Source organism: Polypterus senegalus, chromosome 2 (assembly GCF_016835505.1).
Source record: "Polypterus senegalus isolate Bchr_013 chromosome 2, ASM1683550v1, whole genome shotgun sequence".
In the NCBI taxonomy this organism is placed as follows: Eukaryota; Metazoa; Chordata; class Cladistia; order Polypteriformes; family Polypteridae; genus Polypterus; species Polypterus senegalus.
The window spans coordinates 321,158,103-321,178,285 of record NC_053155.1 but is presented as its reverse complement, the minus strand read 5'-3'; the positions used below and the strand labels follow the sequence as shown (position 1 = coordinate 321,178,285).

The 20,183-nt window shown below is 53.5% G+C and overlaps 1 protein-coding gene across 6 annotated transcripts in view; it reads left to right on the top strand.

Moving 5' to 3' along the window:
• shroom2a (shroom family member 2a) overlaps window positions 1-20,183 on the top strand; it is a 64,008-nt gene that overhangs the window by 25,323 nt on the left and 18,502 nt on the right. The window contains exons 2-6 of one of the 6 annotated variants that reach the window (XM_039745977.1): window positions 2,626-2,771; window positions 9,715-9,816; window positions 12,997-13,014; window positions 14,386-14,508; window positions 17,058-19,560. In XM_039745977.1, coding sequence (XP_039601911.1) covers window positions 2,626-2,771; window positions 9,715-9,816; window positions 12,997-13,014; window positions 14,386-14,508; window positions 17,058-19,560 — 2,892 coding nt within the window. Of the gene's footprint in view, window positions 1-2,625; window positions 2,772-4,766; window positions 4,835-6,761; window positions 6,881-9,714; window positions 9,817-12,996; window positions 13,015-14,385; window positions 14,509-17,057; window positions 19,561-20,183 lie in introns of those variants that run through there. The other 5 variants (XM_039745980.1, XM_039745981.1, XM_039745978.1 and 2 more) reach the window with 5 other exon arrangements.

Sequence of the window (20,183 nt, the reverse complement as noted above, 5' to 3'; positions counted from 1 at the left end):
AGGACATTCGGCCCTTTAAACAAACGAATACAAAGATCAGCACAGAGAAGCACTAAAAGGGAAGCCCCCGTCAGAGTGAGGGGCTACGCAGGCCTGCCGCCATTATAAAACCAAACCTGAATAAAGAAAGTGGAGCGTCCGGCGCCAACAGCTTCAGAACACGTGGAGGTGCCCTCTAATACATGGACCCCTCGGGTGTGTGGGGCCTGCGTTGTAGAGGAGTGACTCGAGCCACAAGTGCCATCTGTGCCAGTGTCGCCTGGGTGGCATTTATCACGGTGCCCGTCTGCTCAGTTACACGACAGCTCATGTGTCTGTACTGCCCCGAGATAAGTTGGCGAGCCGGCAGTGTGGCCGCCCTGCGGTCAGATCCGCCAGCCCCAGCTGTTTCCCGCCCATCCCTTTGTATTCCTGTGGCCGGCGGCTCTGCGCTATTTTTAAAGCGGCGGAGGAAAGACAAACAACGTGGGCCCCCCCCCGGCCGCTGCCACCGGAGCTCACTATCAGCTGTGGCGTTGACGTCCATCATCCGCGCGCCGTCCTTGTCGGAAGCAATCCCTCCGTCCGGCGGCCTTTGTGTCCAGCAGGTGATTGACGTCACGGAGGTCGTTGGAAGGGGCGGGGCCTGTGCACGTGTGAGAGCTGCAGCTCCGAGTTGAGCGAAGTGACGATGAAAGGCGCTCTGCCCGGTGACCGGCGACTGCTGAGCCGCTCAGTTTAGTGAGCAGTGGGGTACCTCACGCTAGCCACAGGCAAGACCCCCTGACCTTAAGCTGCGGTGACCGGTGGGCTTCTTTAATGAATGCACTTGATGCCCCAGTCGTTTGCACCCCACTAGGGTTCAACGGTCATGTGGGAGGCTTTAAAGACCCCATGACAAGCTAGAAGTCTCTGCGCTCCGTCATGAACGTGTGAATGGCGCTATATTGGGGACACCGAGTGGGTCATCTCTGCCTTACCGTCTGCCAGGAAGCAAAGGCAGGCAGGGTGGCATTGTGGTTAGTGCCGTCCCCACTGTGTGACCCTGAGCATGTCACTTCACCTACCTGGGCCCTGTTGGGGGGGGGGATTTGCTTCTCCATTTGTGTACAACTTTAGAGAGGAACATCAAAGTGAAGTCACTGGGACTGGCACTGCCAGGAGTCGAGCGAGAAGTCCTCAGACCTCACACGACACAAGCCTGCGGTGCCCTTTGCTTTTTCACAAGGAGGGCCACAATTCAGGTCACGTCAGGCCGCCCAGCAGCATGGATGGCGTGGCAAACTGAGTTAGGGTTAGGTTTAGGGGTCTTTGAATTTGCCACCAGCCCAATCCAAATGCCAGACTGAGCCGTGTACATTTGGAGAGAGCCACCCTGGCAGCTGTAGCACCTAACGTGTCGCGCTGGCACTCCAGGCTCGGGCGCGGTGCGTGTTGACACAACACAATTGATAACGCATCTGTGGAAGGGGAAGTCGACATGGAAAAGCAGAAGAGCCTTGAAGAAGATCAGTAGCGTGCCAACACATACCGGGCAGGCTGCCAGCCGGGCGTTGGGAGAAGTCAGAGTGACCTGCAGACCGCTCAGTGTCGCACACTTAGGAGCTCCGACGTCTCACCCAGCTGGTCACACTGGGAGCTGCATGTGTGTGTGCCCAAATGATGCCAGGGACGTGACTCCATCCTGTCACAACCACAGGAGGCAATTGAAATTATTGCCAATGCAGTGATCCTCAGGGAGGGTGGGAGAAACAGTAAGGGGCTTGAGTGACGTGACACAGTGCCCTGTGTGCCCAGGGTCCAAATGAATACTTGAGTGACATGTCAGTCCTGGGAGTCCTCGGCTGACAGTTTGGACCAAGCTGGTATAGTGTGAGGGAGACAACACAACACAAGTGTGTGCCCGGGTTTAGAACGATCAGAGCTGCCAGTTGCAGAATAGTTGAGGTAACTTGACATGAGATGTGTGACACAAGGCACTGTGGACTCCAGGCTCAACTGACAAGCTGCCTTGAACCAACACACTCTGTGCCCAGTTTCAAGGTGGTCAGGGTAGCCTGTCCTGCCACTCTGCCCACTGCCCTTCAGCACCCATGCCAACTTCTGTATCGGAGCTTCTTAACCTGAAGGGCTCACAGGACGATTCCGATCACAGAAAGCCCCCAGGTGACTCCTGGACCAGAGAGTGGAATGGCCGCTGTTACAATAGTCTCCTGGGGTGGCATGCTGGCACAGTGCTTGGCGTTGTGCCCTCCAGGATATTTGGCACAAGCCTCTTGCTGCCTGTGTTACTTTGTCTCCTCTGGCTGTGCTTAGTGGTCCTGAGAGGGACCGGAGACCCTGAGTTTGACAAAGTGGGGACTCGTGATGAGTTGGTCTGTGAGCCTGAGCTGGTATAATAGGTGGGTACATGAGAACGAATAGCCAGGGATGCCAGGCGACTTTGATTTAATTGAAATCTCTAGGATGGCGTCACCCAGTGAGACTTGATCACTTAAATCGAAGTCAGAAGAGGATGAGTGTCACGGTGTCTGGTGTCGCTGAAGCCCAAGTGAGACGAGGAGTCCGGTGTTGTCCGTGATGTCTGGTGCCCACTTGTGCCCGTGCACCACTGAACGCTCATTCTGTTCTTTTTTGCCTTAACAGATTGAGGAAGGCAGCAAGGCGGCTGGTCGACTCCAGGCTGGAGATGAAATCGTCAGCATCAACGAGGTCTCGCTGACCGGGTACCGGCAAGAAGCCATCTGCCTGGTGAAGAGCTCCCACAAGACCCTGACGCTGGTGGTGAAAAGGTGAGAGCGAGCAAGTGTGTGTGTGTGTGTGTGTGTCTGGGGTGGGCGGGGCCCTGCAATGGATGGGCAGGACTGTGTGCGCTGCCAATATGACAGCTAAAGCCATCCTGTGTGTGTTTGTGTGTGCCCTGTGATGGGCTGGTCTCTGTGGTAGCAGGGCACTATACCCATGTATATACAGTATATCTCTCTATCCATATACAAAGTGTTACTCACGCACTCCTTGGCCTTGTAAAGCGTAGGACGTGGGTGGCAGAAACGTCCGCAATGTTACCGGGGTCCGGCCCTAATTACACCTCATTGTTGTTGGTCAGCTGTCAAGCGCACAGAGCCCCCCTACGGCTAAAGACCAAATCCAACCAGTTGCGTACTAGTCGGACGGAGTCACTGGGTATGCCAGGTTATGGTGGGGCACCCCGACTGGCTAAGATTACCTAAATGAAGGCTACGACCGCAAGTCTCGTAAGGTGACATAACAGGGCCACACAGCCGGAAACCTGAGGGCAGCTTGATTCTGCTGAAATGTTAGAAAGGACCACCGAGTAAGTAGAGTGGCAGAGAGCGGGACGTTAGGAACCCCCAGAAGTCGACTTGATGTTAGTGGGAAAGGAGGTGGGTGACGAGCTTGCCAGGTCGAATGGCCTGCTCTTATTCTGAGGCGGCTCCGTCGGCCATCATGGGTACAGAGGACTGCCGAGCCCCTCGACTTTGTATATTTTCCTTTATTTAACCCCCCTTACTGACCCCTGGTGTGTGTGTGCCCTGCGGTGGACTGGTGTCCTGACCAAGTGCTACTGCCCCCCAGTCACAGCTCAGCTGCCCCATATAAGTGGGTTAGGAAGACAGAGTGATGGATGTTTGAATGGTGGCGGCTTTGGGGTGCAAGCGCCCCCTGCTGGCATCACTATAAAAGTGAAAAGGGCATGCGGTACGGTGGGTGACCAGCAGAGTCGCTTTGTGTTTGTAGAAATGGATGAGGAGGAGGAAAGGCAGCAGGCCATCGTGTATTCAGTGAGGGGCGTCGAGTGACTCGGGTTCAAGGACACAGCAAAGCTGAAGAAAGGAAAACAAAAGTGGGAAATGGGAGACGTCAGGGGGTGATCTGTAAAAGTCCTTTATAGTGCCCACCCGGCGCTTTGAGGGGGTCTCCCCGCCTGCCAGCCGCTGTTGTCAGTTTAGCAGGAGCCCACGTGACCAAACCCAGCAGCGCAGCCTCATTTGCATTGAGAGTGCAGCCGTGGAGACAGCGGATATTTGGGATGGCGACGGCCGTTTCCAGGTTACGACTTCACGGCTAACGAGGCCAGTAAAGTAGGCCGCCGCGTGTTTTGCATGAAAAAGTCGAACACTCCGGGAGCTCCTGACAGCCGGCCCTCCCCCACTGCTGCAGTGACCCCACCGGCCTGAACTGGACGCTACACGTGGGCACTTGCCTGGCTTGGCACTGCGATGCCACCTTGAGGAGGCTCGGGCTGTGCTGGTCACCTCACACAGCTGACTACCTCGTGCCTAAAGTGAGTCACTTGATGGTCAGCCTTTAACTATGGTGGTCACCAACCAAGAACTGGCTTTAGGAGGGCTTTGAAAGGTGGTCTGAAAGCTGGCGCAGCTGACATTGGATGAAATGGTCTGCTGCCAAGAAGATCGCTCACTTGGCAAGAGGCAGACAGAGCCCACCATAAAGATCAGGACCTTCATGAGGGGACTTCCTAAGGGAAACAGTGGCAGCGGCAAACAGGAGAGTCCAAGGAGAAACGAGACAGAGCGGGAGTGACCAGCCAGGAGCCGTGAAGGGACACATGGGTACGAGCCAGAGTGGACCTCATCCTGCACACTGATGAAGAGTCCACTCAGACACTGATAGGACCTTTGGTAGTCCTGCATGGACCTCGTCCTGCTTGTCTGTAAGAGTCCAGGTGAACCTCAATCTGTGCAGCGATGGTGGCTTCAGGGGTGCTTGGATGGTCCTGATTCTGTACATCAGTAAGATGAGGGAGGACCTCATCCTGCATGTGGACCTCGGGTGGACCTGAGTACCAGCCTGGATGGACCTCTTCCTGCAGGTCTGTTAGTCCGTCAGAGCCCGGGTGGACTTTGTCCCTGTCATCAGCTCCCGTGTGTCTTGAGCTGCTTCTCTGAGTAGAGGAGATGACACCTGGGGCGTCATCAGGCCTTGTCGTGGTGTCTGGCCCTGAGACTGTCCTGTCGTCGTCATTGAAGGGCCTTCTGCAGCCCCCAATGCCCGACTTGTGATGCCTAAACCCCCAGACCACACACCATCCGCCACCCTGTTCACTTGTGAAATGAGGAGGAGGCGGCAGCGCGGCGGCGAGATGGCTGACTGGTCCTATTCATTGTGGGACACTGCCATCTAGTGGCGACGTGTGGGAAGTGAGTGGCTTCAGCTCTCTGCTTGCCTGAAATGTGCCGAGTGTCTTACTGGGGCATCATGGGAGTTGGCAGCTCTTTGTGGCCGCCGAGTAGAGCAGAGCGCCTGGTTTGTGCCTTCCGCTCCCGCCTTCGTCTGCCCTTCATAAAGTATTTGGTCCGAGGTGGTGGGCTGACGTGAAGTGGTACGGGGGTCGACTCCATCTGCCCACAGATTTAAAAAACAGACGTGTGTGTGGTAGACCCCGAGCGTGAGGGACGCCTCATTCCTGTTCTCTGGGGTTTCCGGCCTCCCTTCACGTTTCTGGAATGTTAAGGGTGGGCACTTTATATGGAGAGACCGGAAAGGCGCTGCGTTACCCCAATGGGTTAATAAAGTTTATCGAGTTGTATTGTTCTATGATGTCTAGACTGACGTCTAAGACAGGCTCTCGTTACAATTGTTCCAGGAGTCCTTGCTTATGTACAATTAGTGACACAGACAGGTGAGACCTGCGCGATGACAAGGACGAAAGGCGCTATACTATGTAATTGGCAGATGGGAAAGGTACGAGCTGACCTTATACAGTAGATGAAGGCGCAATATAGCAGACGGACACATAGAGGGGGCTGTTGCTGTTATAGATTTAAAGGCGCTATATAATGTTGGTGTGGCTCTGTTTGATGTGCGGACTGTACCTGTCCAAGGCGCTATATAATAGGCGCTGTCTGATATTCGTGTTTTACTAATTAACATCAACGAGGACTGCACTGTGTAAGAGGGAGACGAGCGGAGGGGCCCCAGGTGAGGAAGACCTTCGCTAAAGTGACTGTGGGTAAGAAGGGCACTGAACTTATTATATGAGAGAAGACTGATGGGAAAGGCACCGTTAACATTGTAGGTCAAGGCGCTATATCACAGGCAGCCAAACAGGAAAGGTTAATGCTAGAGCGACACTGCCAACCACATCACATGGGCACTGTCTAGTAATAGTAATAATAGTACATGTTATTTATATAGCGCCTTTCCCGTGCGCAAGGCGCTCAGTGGGTGGTGGGTGTCTGTCTGTACCGTGTGACGTGCAGACCCAGCCTTGTTGGTGATACCCCAGCTGAAGACGTGCCCCTGTGCCAGCTTGCTGGCATTTAACAAAGCCCCAGTTTAAAGGCCGGAGTGCCCCTAAAGCCTTCAGTGCCCGCCAGTGATGCAGCAGGGCCCGAGGGCTCAGGGCAGGAGTGTCCCCGGCTGGGAGGCCAGTGCAGAGCAGCGCACTTACTAACCTCGCTGCCCCCAAACCCCGGCCGGCCCTTTCCTGGCACTGTTTGGCGTATGCCTTGCAGGCATGGTGTGGGCTTCTTTTCCTGCTGGAGTTGTGGGGTCTGTAGGCAAGAAGGGAATTTAAAGCACATTGTGCCCCTCACACACTGTGGCTCATCAGTGGCCCTGCTGACGAATGCAAAGGCGACACTGATTGGCAAATCGGTGCCCTTCCCCCCTCCTTTTACACTAAGCCTCTCCTAATCATTGCTGGAAGGTTACTTGTTGCCATGGCAGCGCAGCTTGGCAGCCTTGATCCCTCCCCTCCCCCTCCCCTCATCCCTCTTTCCCAGCCGCGACCGGGAATGGCTGGCAGCGCACTGTCAACATGGAGGCACCGGCATTCTGTTTCGGTGGTCTAGGTGGCACATGGGCACCTCGCCTCAGTGTGGAGCCTGGAGTTTATTTTTGAGATGATCACAGGGTAAGGCCACGTCGTTGTCATTGCTATCGTCGTCGTCTTTAGAGTTTTCCTGTGCCCGTGTGGGGAGCTCCTGCTACTCCTGCCGAGTTTGAAAATGCATCTGTCAGGTCAAGGCCGTGGAGTTGGGCATGAGGCAGTGCTGTTGGACGGGCACCCCTCACAAACAAAAGGGCAAACCCACCTGTCTCTACCAGGGCGACCCTCATAAGAGCTGTGTCTGCTGGCAGACTGGCTAAAGGGACGGATAGGTGGTGGCACATGCCAAGTGTGTGTGTGTGTGTTTTTTTTTTTACCATGACACGGTCTGTTGTGTTGTTTTTTGTTTTGGTTTTCTTTCTTTTGCCAATTGTAAAATTAAGAAAGCCCCAGAGAGTTTCTGTGTGTGACCCTCAGTACTTCAAGTTCTGCCTTGCTTCGCCATTTTGTCTCGGCTCCCGTCAATCTGCAAAAATACAGCCTGGCATAGAAACTGACAGGCTTCTGCCTGGCAGCCACACTCCGTTGGCACGTTCGGCGCCATCTGTGGGGATGTATTGGGTAGTGCACAGAATGGCATATTTCATTCCAACAGATGGCGCATGATAACCATGAGCAGTGCTGCTGAGAATCCGTTAGCAAGATGAGGCAGCAGAGCAAGTGACACGAGAACTTAACAAAGGAAATAAAAAGACGGACGGAGGGAGTCCAGTGGGCACTCTGCTTGTTGGTGAGGGCAGGAATAACCGGTGGAAATCACGAACAAACGGCATTAACAGCTGTAAAGAGTCTGAGACCACCAGTGGGACTAGAAATGGGATTAGCGCGTTCTCTTTAAAGCTTCCTTTGTTAGTATGTGCTTTTGGGTGGTGTGCGCCCCCTGTTGGAATGACAAATGCACGGCGTTTTAATAACACATGAGAAACCCCTAGGAATGGGCATGTTGAGGGTGACGCCCTCTTGTGGGCAAGTTGGCAAACGGCAGCTCCACTCGTTGAATTTGTTTGAGGGTACGGTTGGTATTTTCCAGTCGCCAGGTTATTACTGCACAGTTGTGGTAAATGGAAGATTTCTTTGACACATTTTTAAAAAATAACAAACGCTTTTTATAACCGAGCCAGTGGGTACTGGCGTCCCCAAGCCTGCTTGTGACAACAGACTTAAACTGGCAATGACGCATTTGAGCACAGGTCCTCGTTCAGGGTGCATGGCAGCATCTGTCTTGGCTGGCGTATTGTGTGCCCGACGGCAGAGCGTGATAGAAGGGGCGCAAACCAATTACTGCATTTTAATGCACCAGGCGTCACTCCTGCTGATTGTATGGCAATCATTCCCACATGGGAGGACATGCCAACTCCACACAGGTAGACCCTGGCACTGTGACAGCTCTGGATGAAAAGGCCTGATTACACCTGGGGGAGGTGGCGTTACTGGAGTGGTCCACGTGGGTGTGTTCACCCTGCAGTGGACTGGCGCCCTGTCCAGGTGGTATTTCTGCCTTGTGCCCAGTGCTTGCTGGGTTCCTCTCCAGATGCCACGTGGCAGCAAAAAAAAATCTGAATTGATAGGAGATACTGAGGAGATTGATGATGATGATGTGCCCCATGATTGCTGACCTGCATATGTATGTCACAGATGATGCCTCCTGCATTAGGCAGATGGACGAATTGTTATTAATGTTATTATTGTGCCCGTAGTGGCGAAAAATATGCAACAGGGACTCGCAGATAGAAGACATGGAGGGTGGCAGTAATGGCTCTTATAATTCTTATTGTTGGGCCTCCTCGCAGACAAGGAGACTGGCATTCATCTCCCAGGTGGAGTCTGCATGTTCAGTCACATGCCGGTTAGGTGGACTGGCATTACTAAGTTGGCACTAGTGTTCACCCTGAGATGGACTGGCGCCCTGACCAGGCGCTCAAGGCTTGCTGGGACTGGCAAGCATCAGACACAGGGCATCTTCTAGCGTGACCCACCCTAGACAAGCGGGTTAGGAATATCGGTGGATGGATGGTTATAACGCCTGTTCAGCTCTTGTCTCTTGGATGCTCGATATTCTTATGTGCCAATGCGCCCACATACGTCATCAGTCCTGCGAGGGTATGAAACGTCTTTGTGAAGTAGTGACCTACTCTTGCTTATAGTGAGTGTGGCATTTTCATTTGTTACTGCCCAGCTGTCTGCCGCTCACGTCTGGGCATCGACACTGAGGTGAATCCGTGCCCCTGGCACTGAACGGTGCCACTCGTGCCTGTTGGTGCCAGTCAGAGGTCATTGTAAGGCCATAGTGTCTGTCTAGGACCGTTTCTGCGCTGTGGTGAGTACCGTTTCTGCGCTGTGGTGACTGACGTCTAAAAATTCATTTAAGAGTTGAACGTTCAGGTAGTTGAGGGTCAGTCTGGTGGGATCCAAAACAGACCAGTGCAGGCGGTTACCGATGTCCAGTCCGCTGTGTCTTGATGGCCCGCTAGTCCTGAAGCACGTGGACCCCATCAGACGCCGATGCCCGTAGGAGTCGTAGGTTTACTGATAGAGCACCCTAGTGGTTAACGTGGCATACCGCAATTCCCACCATAATCCTCTTTGGTGGCACCATAATTCTGGAATTGACTATGTTAAGCGTTTGGAAAGGCGCTATAAAGGAAGACTTTGCCGGACGATTTTGCTTTTCCAGGTTTTCCTCAGATGTGTAAAGCACAGCCCCCTTATGTCACAAGTGGCAGGTGGTCCCCACGGTCATCGATGCATCAAGCACTGTTTATGTCTTCTAAACTCTGTTAGCCTTGACTGAATTTCAGTGTCTTCCTCCTCCTCCTCCTCTTCCCGTTTTTCTTTCTCCCCCACTTCTCGTCACACAGGACGATGAAAATGGTGGACATTGTAGCACAGAAAATGCCGTCAGAAAGTGACGTTCATGTGGCCAGGAGCTTCCTTACGAAGATTTTGAGAAGCTCTATGAGGTATCGTACCGTCCCCCCCGTGTCACCCCCATCAGCGCCCGTCTGTGCGTCTCTCTGTCCCTCCCATTTCTGTGTTGTGCTGTCACTTCATTTGTGCTGTGTGTCCTTCTTGTGATTTACAGAATCTGACAGGTTGAATAGGCCGGGGTGGTCCAAAGGGGCTTCAGTGGACGAGGACCGCTTGGCAGTCGCATACATCGAGACATTAGTGCAGTAAACCGTGCGGCCCTCCGTCATCTTGAGGGGACACGTCACCTTGTGACACCAGCGCTGCGTTTCGTAAAGAGCTGACCTGTGATACGAGCCTCACGCGGCCATCGTGTCTTAATGTGGGCACGGTCTGTGCCCTTTGACAGGTGAGCACCTCTGTCACCTTAATGTCCTCTGCTGTCCCCTGCTCAAGTGCTGTTGGGCACACAGGGAATCTTGGAGTCTCAGGCGGAAATGTCTTGTGAAGTGGAACGATTCAAAGATCAATAAATAAATAAATAAAACCGCGCCTGGGCTGTGGGCGAAGTGACGTGAAACGCTAAACGCCTGCAGTGTGCCAGCTGATCTTTGTTGTGTGGACCAAGAAGTAAATAAGCTGCGACCTTACGTCTCCCTCTAAAATCGCAAAAGTCGGGCGGACGCATCGCAGTGGGAAGGAGAAACTGGAAGGGCAGGTCTGTGTGCGACTCGGTGCTCCCAGCAGACTGCAGGACCGCATCTCCTCAGCGTATGACTGGCTGTCCTCCTCATTTTAACAATCCAGGGCTCTGGCAGAAAGTGACAAAGTGGAGAGGAGCAGACCCGCCATCGGCGGTCGTCAACAAGACATGGAGCCGTTAAACCAAAAGGGAAGGCCGTTTGAAACTTGACATGAAAGTAGGAAGGAGGAGCTGGAGTTTGGCTCTAAATGTAACTGGAAGCCAGTGTGACGTCCCCAGGACTGGGGTTAGGTGTCGGTGGAATGAGAACGGACTGCCAGCTGCAGGGAGTAGTCGGGTGTGGTGCCCAGTGAGAAGTGAAGAATAAGGACCCCCTGACTGCAGAGGGTCTGTAGAGGCAGCGAGTTGCAGGGCAGACCCTCCTGGAGAAGTAAAACCCAATTTGAGACGCCAGTCCTACCAGCAGGAATTCATTTCTCTGCATCCCCCATTTTTAGGAAGTGTCTTCATTTTTCAGCTGGAAAGCTCAGGTCTGAGTTTGTGTTGTGACAGACTGGTGTCAAAGGTGAAGTGCCACTTGGCACCGTCCCCCCAGCTTGAGCCTGTTTTTAGGCAGACCTTGAGGCCTTCTCATGCTATGGCCTGCCTGTCCAGTTGGTTCTGCAGACCTCGGCCTCGGTCTTGGTGGCGATTAGTGTGGTGGTCTCCTTTGTTGGTAGTAAGAACGCAGTGGTGGTGGCACTGATGCAGTGCTTTAAAAATAATTTCAGAAAGTAGCTTCACAGACAGTCTTATAGACCACTGACTTTGTTTCCTTCCTGCAGTGGGGTGGCAGATGTGGTCCTGACCTTCCTCCTTGACGGCTGGTGAGCCACGGAAACTTCTAGAGTTTCTCCAGGGACCGTAGTCACTATTGGCCTGGTGGGCTTCTGTAAACTCGACCCAAACTGTGAGCTTCTGACTGGTCCTCAAAATCACAAAAAAAAAGTTGCCACCTACAAGGTATGAGATGTGTGCCAATGTGACCCGAATGGCTTCTGATGACAGCATCCGCTTTCCTCCTTGAGGCCATTCATTATGGAATGTTAGAAAGAAAGCTTTTCTTCTCAAAGAGAGACGCGGAGGTGCGTGTGGGACAGGAGGACTTGAGGGACCTTCTGAAGTCAATGTGGTGTCATTTTGGAGAAGTGAGGTGGCTGGGATTGGTGAGCTGGGTGCGCCTGATTGGCCTGTTCTGATCTCCTCTGGGGAGACATCGATGTCCTCGTTCTGTTTTGTTGTCTGACCCATCATGAAAACTTCTCACTGTCATGACGCAGACAGTCGAAGGGTCTTGGACTGTGGGTGGACATTTTTGATGGAACCCCAAAGCTGGTCAAGTGTCACACGGATGGCAGCTCACCGTAAAGCCGCTGCTCCTGATATTTGTGCTCGCGATTCCCAAAGCTTTATCTCACTTCCCGTGTTGGTGACAATCTTGAGGGACAGAAGGGGCTCTTTCAGAACCCCCCGGCCAGCTTGTCCAGTGTGTCCCCCTTAGACGTCCTCGCTGTTAATTGGCTGATCTGGGGACGCCGCTCTCGTGTTGTCAGGTTGGTCACCTGAGTGAGGCCCTCAAGTCTGATGACAGAGCCGACATCTGCTGCTTGCTGACACAGTCGAGACACGCTGCTCAATCGTGACAAGTGGCACTGGTGGTGCCAAGGGACTGGCCTTGTAAGAATGGCATCCTGGGGCCTGTCTTTGTTGACAGTCAATGCCCATTTGATAAGTGGCACTGGCAATGCTCATTCTTGCACCTGCTTCACCACACCATCTGCTCAGAGGTCTCATAGTCTCCCTGTCGTTGACAAGACCCCTCGATACTGAGCTCCTCCTTTTTGGGGGCTTTTCTCACACCTGCCCACTTGTTTTCCTCAGGGCACCATGAGCTGAGATATAGAGGTGCCAAATCAGCTGTGAGCCATTTAGCCTGTGTCGGGCATCGCTTTGGCAAAGCCAAGTCAGCTACAATCCTCTTTTTCCAATGTCTTCCCCCTCCACATCTCGGCTGTCCCCCGTTGAATCACAAACACGAGACAAGACTGGCAGAGTCCAGCGGGTACATTCAGCTATGATCTTGACTTAACCCCAGACACTGAAAGCACCATCCACAGGGGTAGGCACATGTACACCAGGTTGACAAGGCTCCTAATGAGGTGGCCATAAATGGCCCTGTGGCACTTAAGCCCCCTCCTCAACACCAAGGGCACAATCCAGAGCTGCTGACAATGGGTGCGCCACCAGCAGTGCCAATCCTGAACAGAAGAAAGCAACAGTGGGTAAGTGACCTGGCGTGACTGATCAACAGTCCTGAAGGGTCAGATGTCTGTGGGACACACCCTCAAAGTCAAAATGGGCACTTCCTGAGGGGGCATCAGGTGCAGTGTTTGATTTTAGTACTCACAATGGGCACAGAGCAAAGTGGGAAAATGTTACTCACCCCCTTTTTTATTTTTTTTTCTTCTTTTCTTTAAAACATGCAAAACAGAAGGAGTCGCCTGAAAGGGTATGTCTGACGTGGCACTGCCACCATGCGCCCGCCGATGGATTTAAGTTTGCTGGGCCCAGTTGTAGGCATTTAGTGGATGTGTTGGTCAAGCAGGTCAGATTCTCATGGGAGACTCTTGAGAGACGGTCACATGTGTGGCTTTGGCATCAAAGGGGGCAGCGAGGTTGAAGATCTGAGGGTTAGACGTCTGTAGAGGAGGGCCATGTGAGGACTTTGATGAGCCAAGGCAGCTAAAGGAGCGGGTACAGGGTGGGCGCTCAGTGGACGTGATTGGATCAGTGGCCCGGTAGTTGTTTATGGTGTTCTCCTGTGATAGGTGCCATCCTGCGTAAGCGTAAATGCAGACTGGCACAGTAGGCCGGCTGTGTGGTGGTACTCTGATGGCGTGACTCATCTGATTGGCCAATCAGGAAGAAGAGTCTGACAATGGGGCGTCCCCATTTGGTTATTGATTTGGTTAAAATGGAGCAAAACACCAAGAGGATGTCCATCAGTACCCGGGTACAGCAGTGAATCGGGCCAAGCCGCTCGAGGGGGCTCCCCTCGTGAATTCTCAGCAGGGTGGGGACTCGTTTTGAACTTCTTCTTCTTCTAAAGAGGGCTGCCCTGCTAAAAGCCCAGGCAGACCGCCATCGGCCACACCACCCGCCCGTCAGCAGAGGTCACCCACCTGAAGCTCAGCCCGTTGAGGCCCGGCCAGTACTTGGATGGGAGACCATCATAAAAGCTTGCGTTCCTGCTGGAGGATCTGCTGGTGAGGCCAGTGGGACCCTCTGGTCTGTGTGTGGATCCCAGTGTCTCGGTGTGGTGATGGGGACACTGTGCCGTAAAACGATTAGTGACATACTGGCTCTCTGTGGCCATAAAAGATACACGGGCATCCTTCAAAAAGAGTTGGGTGACCCCCGTGCCCTGTTTAAATTGCCCACCGTGAGCTGGTAATTCCACCCCAATCACTCTTCACCTCCTAAGAGTTAATGTATGGTGAGTCAGTAATGGCCGCTTTCACATCATCCGTGTGGTGGCCCGATCGCCCGCCCGCCCGCCATTGCCCACGTAAAGTGTTTTGAGCAGCATGTGAAGGCGCTATATAAACGTAACTCTGCATCTCGTGTCCTGTCTTGATGCAGAATGAGACAAGTTTCAGTTTGTCGATTTAGTGAGCTGCACGTTATGTGTGAGCAGGTTCAGGGGAGTGTGAGCCCCCCATACCGCAGGCGGGCGCTCGCTCGCTCACACGGGCCGTCATGTCTTCTGCGTCTTTGTTTTGTCATCGTTTTCCTTTGCTGTTACTGGCCGAGTTGAGCTCCTTGCCCTTTTTATACCCGTTTTTTTTTAATTCTGCCTCCTTTCTTTCCTCTTTTCCAGGCGGAATGAACCTGTGAGCAGACCTCACTCATGGCACTCGACTAAATACACAGAGGGCCAGACCGACGCCACCAAAACTGCTTTAGCCCCCAGCGCAGTGTGGCACAGCCGGTATGATGGCAGGTGAGTGCCAATTGAAAATGTCACTTTGTGCACGTGTGCCCTGTCACTTCCCTGCTTGTGGTGTTTCTGTACGCTCCTGGATGAGGTTCTGGGCTCTCTGTGGCTTTGCTGCTTGGTTTGTGTGACAATGAAAGGCCAACTAAACACACAAAGAGCGTACCACCTTGTTGAAGAAACTGTGACCATGACAAAGCCATTGCAGTGTCACTTGAGCGCTGTTCTCATTCTCTTTGGTGTAATAAAACAAGGGGACAGGTGACCATTAAGTCCCAGCTCTGCTAATTCAAATGGCATTCGCTTGTCCCCATAGGAGCTGCCATTTCATAGGGTGGGGATGTGAAATGTCCCATCTACCCCATGGCGACTGACAAAAGGCACAGTTTGTGACAAACACCAGTTGTTGGTTTTTTAGGACTGCTGCAGTGGCCGTGCCCCAGTCTTCCTTTTCGCTGACCTTGCTGTTTAGTTAGCTCACCTAGAGTTGTTTTGAAGGAATTTGACAAAGTTCACCACAGCAGGCCATGCAGGTCATCTGCCTGACGCTCAGCATGTTTGGGCACAGCCAGAACTTGGATTGAAGACCAAGCAGAAAAGTTTGGGCTGCTGCTGGAAGAGGTGTTGGTGAGGCCAGCGGGGGGCGCTCACCCTGTGGACTGTGTTTAGATCCAGTGCCCCAGTGTAGTGGCTAAACAATCAGTGATGTTCTTCAGATGAGACACAAACCACATGTCCTGACTCTCTGTGGTGCCTCCCGATGTCCTGGCTAAATTGCCCATCACAGCCGTGTCCATTCCGGCCCCCTAATCGCCCCTTGTCTATCTCTCTCACCCCTTCACCGCCTAATAGCTAATGCGTGGTAAGTGTACAGTCACAAAATGGCTGTCATCGAGGTGGTGGCTGAAGGGTCTCTGCACTGCCAGTGTAAAGCACTCTGAATATCTAGAAGAGCGCCCAATAAATGTTAAGGGATTCACTTTATATTGTGCCCGCCTTTAACATTTCTCTATTTACTGTGTCTACTTTTTATTTCATGGCAGTAATAGGAAGCAAGGCCATGAGAGAGAGTGGCTGAGGGTCCCCTAATCCCCAAGTGCACTTTTCTAAAAATCAAACAAATGAAAAGAAAAGCAAATTAAAGAAGGAGATCACAGGGGGCGCCAGTGAGGTGGGCAGTGAAGCTCCTAAGAAACTGCGTGGAGATCCCTGAAGGTCATCTGATGTCCAGAGACCTGATGGCCTTTAGTTTTCGGGAGCCCAGGAGGGGCTGCCTTGTCATGAGGCATCTTTAATGGTGACTCCGCCTGAATGACAGCAAACAAATGAAAGGATCTGAGGGTCAAAGGAGTCGTGTGACAGAATCCACACGTCGGGTATCCAGTCGAGAGCTCACATGGTGCCAAACTCAGGCCGGTAATTTGGGTGGGGGGGGCAGGGGGCCCTATTGCATTTTATGGCACAAAAATGAATGTGAACGCCACAAAGTGGGCATGCGAGACGCCATGCATTCTAAAATGGCACTGAGGTCTCGGGCATGCTGACCAGAAATAAGAAACACCCCAAAGACAGGCACCACATTGGCACAGGTTGTAGACCACATTTAAAAATATGCCAGAGCGTGCCCAGCAGTAGAATCCCAAGGGGACAGTGGCCTGTATGTTTTGTTCCATTTGCGTTTTACTGTTTTGTCTTTTTTTTAAGCAGATGGCTGGTGTGGCACCTCACCAAAGAGGCCAGTGCTCTTCCAGGGCTGCCCAGTGAGGCTGGCCAGTGCCACAGATACGTCCACACCAGACAGCCAACAGCTTCTGATAAACAGACCACTACTATAGTATGGCGGTCCTGCACCTCCCATCCTCACGTGGTGGCGGAGGAGGGTTTGATTGGAAGTGAGGTGCCAGGAGTTTCTGGACCTGCGGGGTCTCCTGAGATATGCCTGTTTTTTTTTTTTTTTCCTACCCTTTTAGTTCCACTCGTGAGCAGACTGGCTGGGCTTTAATGGCAGAACTGCCACCGCCCTGTTGGCTCGTCTTCTCTGGATGAGGACGGGCCATTGAGCCTCAGCAGCTCGCCAGGCCAAACTAACATCAAGTGGAATTGTGAATGCCCACAAGTGCCCGCTGTCCACCTCTTTCATTATATCTGTGCGGCTTCAGTCTTTTCATACTACAGCTGTGTGACTGCGGCCCCCTGGTGGTGAGTGGCCCCTGATGTTCTACATGTGCCCAGGACACCCTCTTTGTACCCGAGCTGTTTCAGTTTAAAGTCCGTGAAGGATACAGAATTTAGCGTTGGACCCTGACAGTTACTGGGCTGATTTCAGGAGGGCTGGCAGCCAGGGGTCTTCCTCCCGGTTTAATTTTTTCCCCTCCGTGTTGGACTGTCTTAACGATTTTATTGACCGTTTAGCTCAGGTGCTACCCGATGGCCTAAACATCAGCGTGCGCCCCACTGTATCGTAGCTTTCCCCTTTACGTCTTTGTCACTTTGAGGCTCACTCTGCATTTCATGACACCAGTGACCGTCTTGTCTGTTCTTTTTTTTTTTATTAGCTCATCGTCACATGACCTGTCCAGCTCCTGGGATCAAACGAACCTGCGCCGAGTTTCCGACCAGTTCAGCTCGCTTGGCAGCATGGACAGCCTGGACCATTCGTCCCAGCCCTATGAGCGCGGACGTCTGTCGCCGGCCAAGTCCAACAACAGCATTGACCACCTGGGAGGGGGCAGCGGCGGTGGCAGCGGTAATAAGAGGGACTCGGCCTACAGTTCTTTCTCCACCAGCTCCAGTACCCCTGACCACACACTGTCCAAGAGCAATGCCGCCTCCACCGAGAATATGCTGTCCAAGGTGGGTCCTTGGGATGGGGGGAGAATGGGCAACCAGCGGCAAAGCCAGAACCTGAATGAAAACAGCCGGCTGGATGAGAAGCAGAGCTGCCTACTTCTGCCTTCTGGAAATGGCGACCGAGAAAGCCCGCGGAGCGTCGAGCAGCCGGGCAACAGGCAGTCGGGTTCAGGGAGGTCCAGTTTTGGCCCGGTGTGGCACATCCCAGAGAAGAAGAGGAACGCGTCTTCTCCCCCACCTCCTCCCCCTCCGGTCCGAAGTGACAGTTTTGCGGCCACCAAAGTTCATGAGAAGAGTCTGATGCCACCCTATTCCGAGGGCACACCTTTCCATAAGTCCCCGCTCTGGATGGCCAACTGCACATCAGCAGAATCCTGTGACCCCCAGCAGAGGGTGGCTAGACGCAGCCATAACCAGGTGGTGCCTCCTTTTGTGTCTGTGGACAGCTATAACAACAACCAGGTGACCGGCAACAGGCTGCACTCGCTGTCCAGCATCGACATCCGGGTCGGCCAGACCGCCCAGCACCAGCGCCAGTACAGTGATGAAAGCACTTTATACAGCTTCGCCAGGCCGTCTGCCGTGGCACCAAAGCCTCAGGGCATGGGCGGCTATTACAGCAGCATGCAGGAGCTACCGACGGACAACTTGAGCCAGTACTACAATGAATCTCAGGTCAGGACCACCGGGGACAGCACCGGACACCCGCGATATTACTGTGTGACTGCCAGACAGCCAGCCCAGTCGGTCTCTCAGGCATCGCTGGTTAAAGTTGAAAACTGGAAGGGCAGCACGGGGACAGACTTGGGCCAGGATGCCAGTGAGAAGAACCCCTGGCCGAAGCACACACTTCCTCCTCCTCCCCCTCCTCCTCCTCCTCCGCAGCAGCAGTCCTATCTTGAAACTGCAGCTGACCGAGGGCATTACTGGCCAGAAGACAAGGAAGGGGGGACACAGGGGCTCAGTCCCGATGGGGACGAATGGGGAGGCCAGAAAAGGGGTAACGGATTCCTGCCTCATCACTTGGCCGATGCCCATCAGCAGCCAGATGACCTTCCAGACGCCGGTGGTGCCCCACCGAGGGGGCAGTGCAGGGGTGAGGATGCCAAGATTTGTCCACAGAAAACCCCAATGTTACACTCCTTAGCTCAGGAGACCTTCCACTTCCCCGAAAAATGCAACAAACCTGGTAGGCAGGATGTTGTGGACCACCCGGCCAATAGGCAGCAGCGGCGCAGCGATCGATTTGCGACCACATTACGGAATGAGATTCAGATGAGAAGGGCAAAACTGCAGAAGAGCAAAAGTACGGCCGCTCTGAGCGATCCGAGTGAGGCCGAGGAGGACCAGGAAAGCTGGAAGGCCGACCCCGTGGAGACCCCGACGTCCACCTCAGATGGCTCCTTCTCGCACTCCTACAAGGACCACCTCAAGGAAGCTCAGGCCAGAGTCCTTAGGGCGACGTCCTTTAGAAGACGAGATCTGGAGCCTGTGCTGCTCGAGTACCCACCCGACGTGCCTGAAAACCTTCTGGGCCACCCAGCGTCCCTGCCCCTGAAAGACAGCAGCAGTCAATGCGTCTTCACTGAAGCATCTCAAAGCAAACTCAACCCCCCTGTTGCTCGCATCGGGGGGCGAAAACGGTTTTCTGCAGAGCAGAAGGTCCGGTCCTATTCGGAACCGGACAAGATCAATGAGGTGGGCACTGGCGGGGCAGAAGGGGGCCAGTTCCGTCAGTCCGACAATCCCACGAGTTTTGCTGACCGGCGTAAATTTTTTGAGGCCAGCAGTAAACCGACTTTCCTTAAACCGGCGGCCAGACAAGCACAACGAAGCTCCCTCGGGGGGCACAGCCTGCGGAAATCCCACCTGACTGAAGCTGAGGGGGCCTGGCAGGAGAGAAGAACACGAGCCGCCTCGTTTGGCTTTGAGCGCTCGCTGCGTTCTCTAGAGGAAGACGGGGAGATTCCTGCGAATGTCGACAGAAGAAACGGCGAGCGAAGCGGACCCCTTGAACAGCAGAGGCTCGGGACGTTTGCAGAGTACGAGGCCACGTGGAACGAGCAGAGGAAGCCATCAGAAGTCCGGAGCTCTGGGCGCTATCACTCGGCGGATAACATACTCGACTCCGGGGCAGAAGAGATCGGGAAACCGCAGTGTGTACACGAAAGGTCGAGGTCGTCTCCGTCGGCCGATTTTTATGGACAGGTGAGTGTGATCGGCAAAATGTGACGGTGCAGGAGCTAGAAAGGCAAGTGTTGAAATGACACACGATGACATGTTAGTGAGGGCGAGCTGGCTGAGGTGTCTCTGACATCAGAGAGTGGCCACCAAACCCCAGTGTCGTCCTCGTAAAGGTGCCACTGGAGCACCAGGCCACCTGGGCTGAACATCAACAAAAGTCGACAAGTAGAAGTAGGTGGGAGTCAACATCGAGGAGTAGAAGGCTAGGTGTTGACCGGCAGCTGGAGAGCTAAACGTCACGAAAAACCTTGAAACGTCACCTGCCAGGGACTTCTGTAGACAAAGACGTGATGCTGGGCCACAAGGGAAATGAATACTAGACATACGCGGGACTCCACCACTCTCACCTTCTTGGCGGCCCTCTAGTGGGTAAAATTGAACAGCACGTGCCAGGTAATGTCTGCTGAAGTTTAGCCTTCTGCCCCTTGATGTTGACTTTAGTCTTCGTGTTGGTGTCATTGAGATTTGGTCAGGTGACCACAGAGGAGAGAAAAACAAAAACCCAGCAGCATCAGCAAAGGGAAATCAACATTTGTATGGTGGGGGGTCCACGGTGGCACTAAACACAAATGAAGAGTTCACCCTCC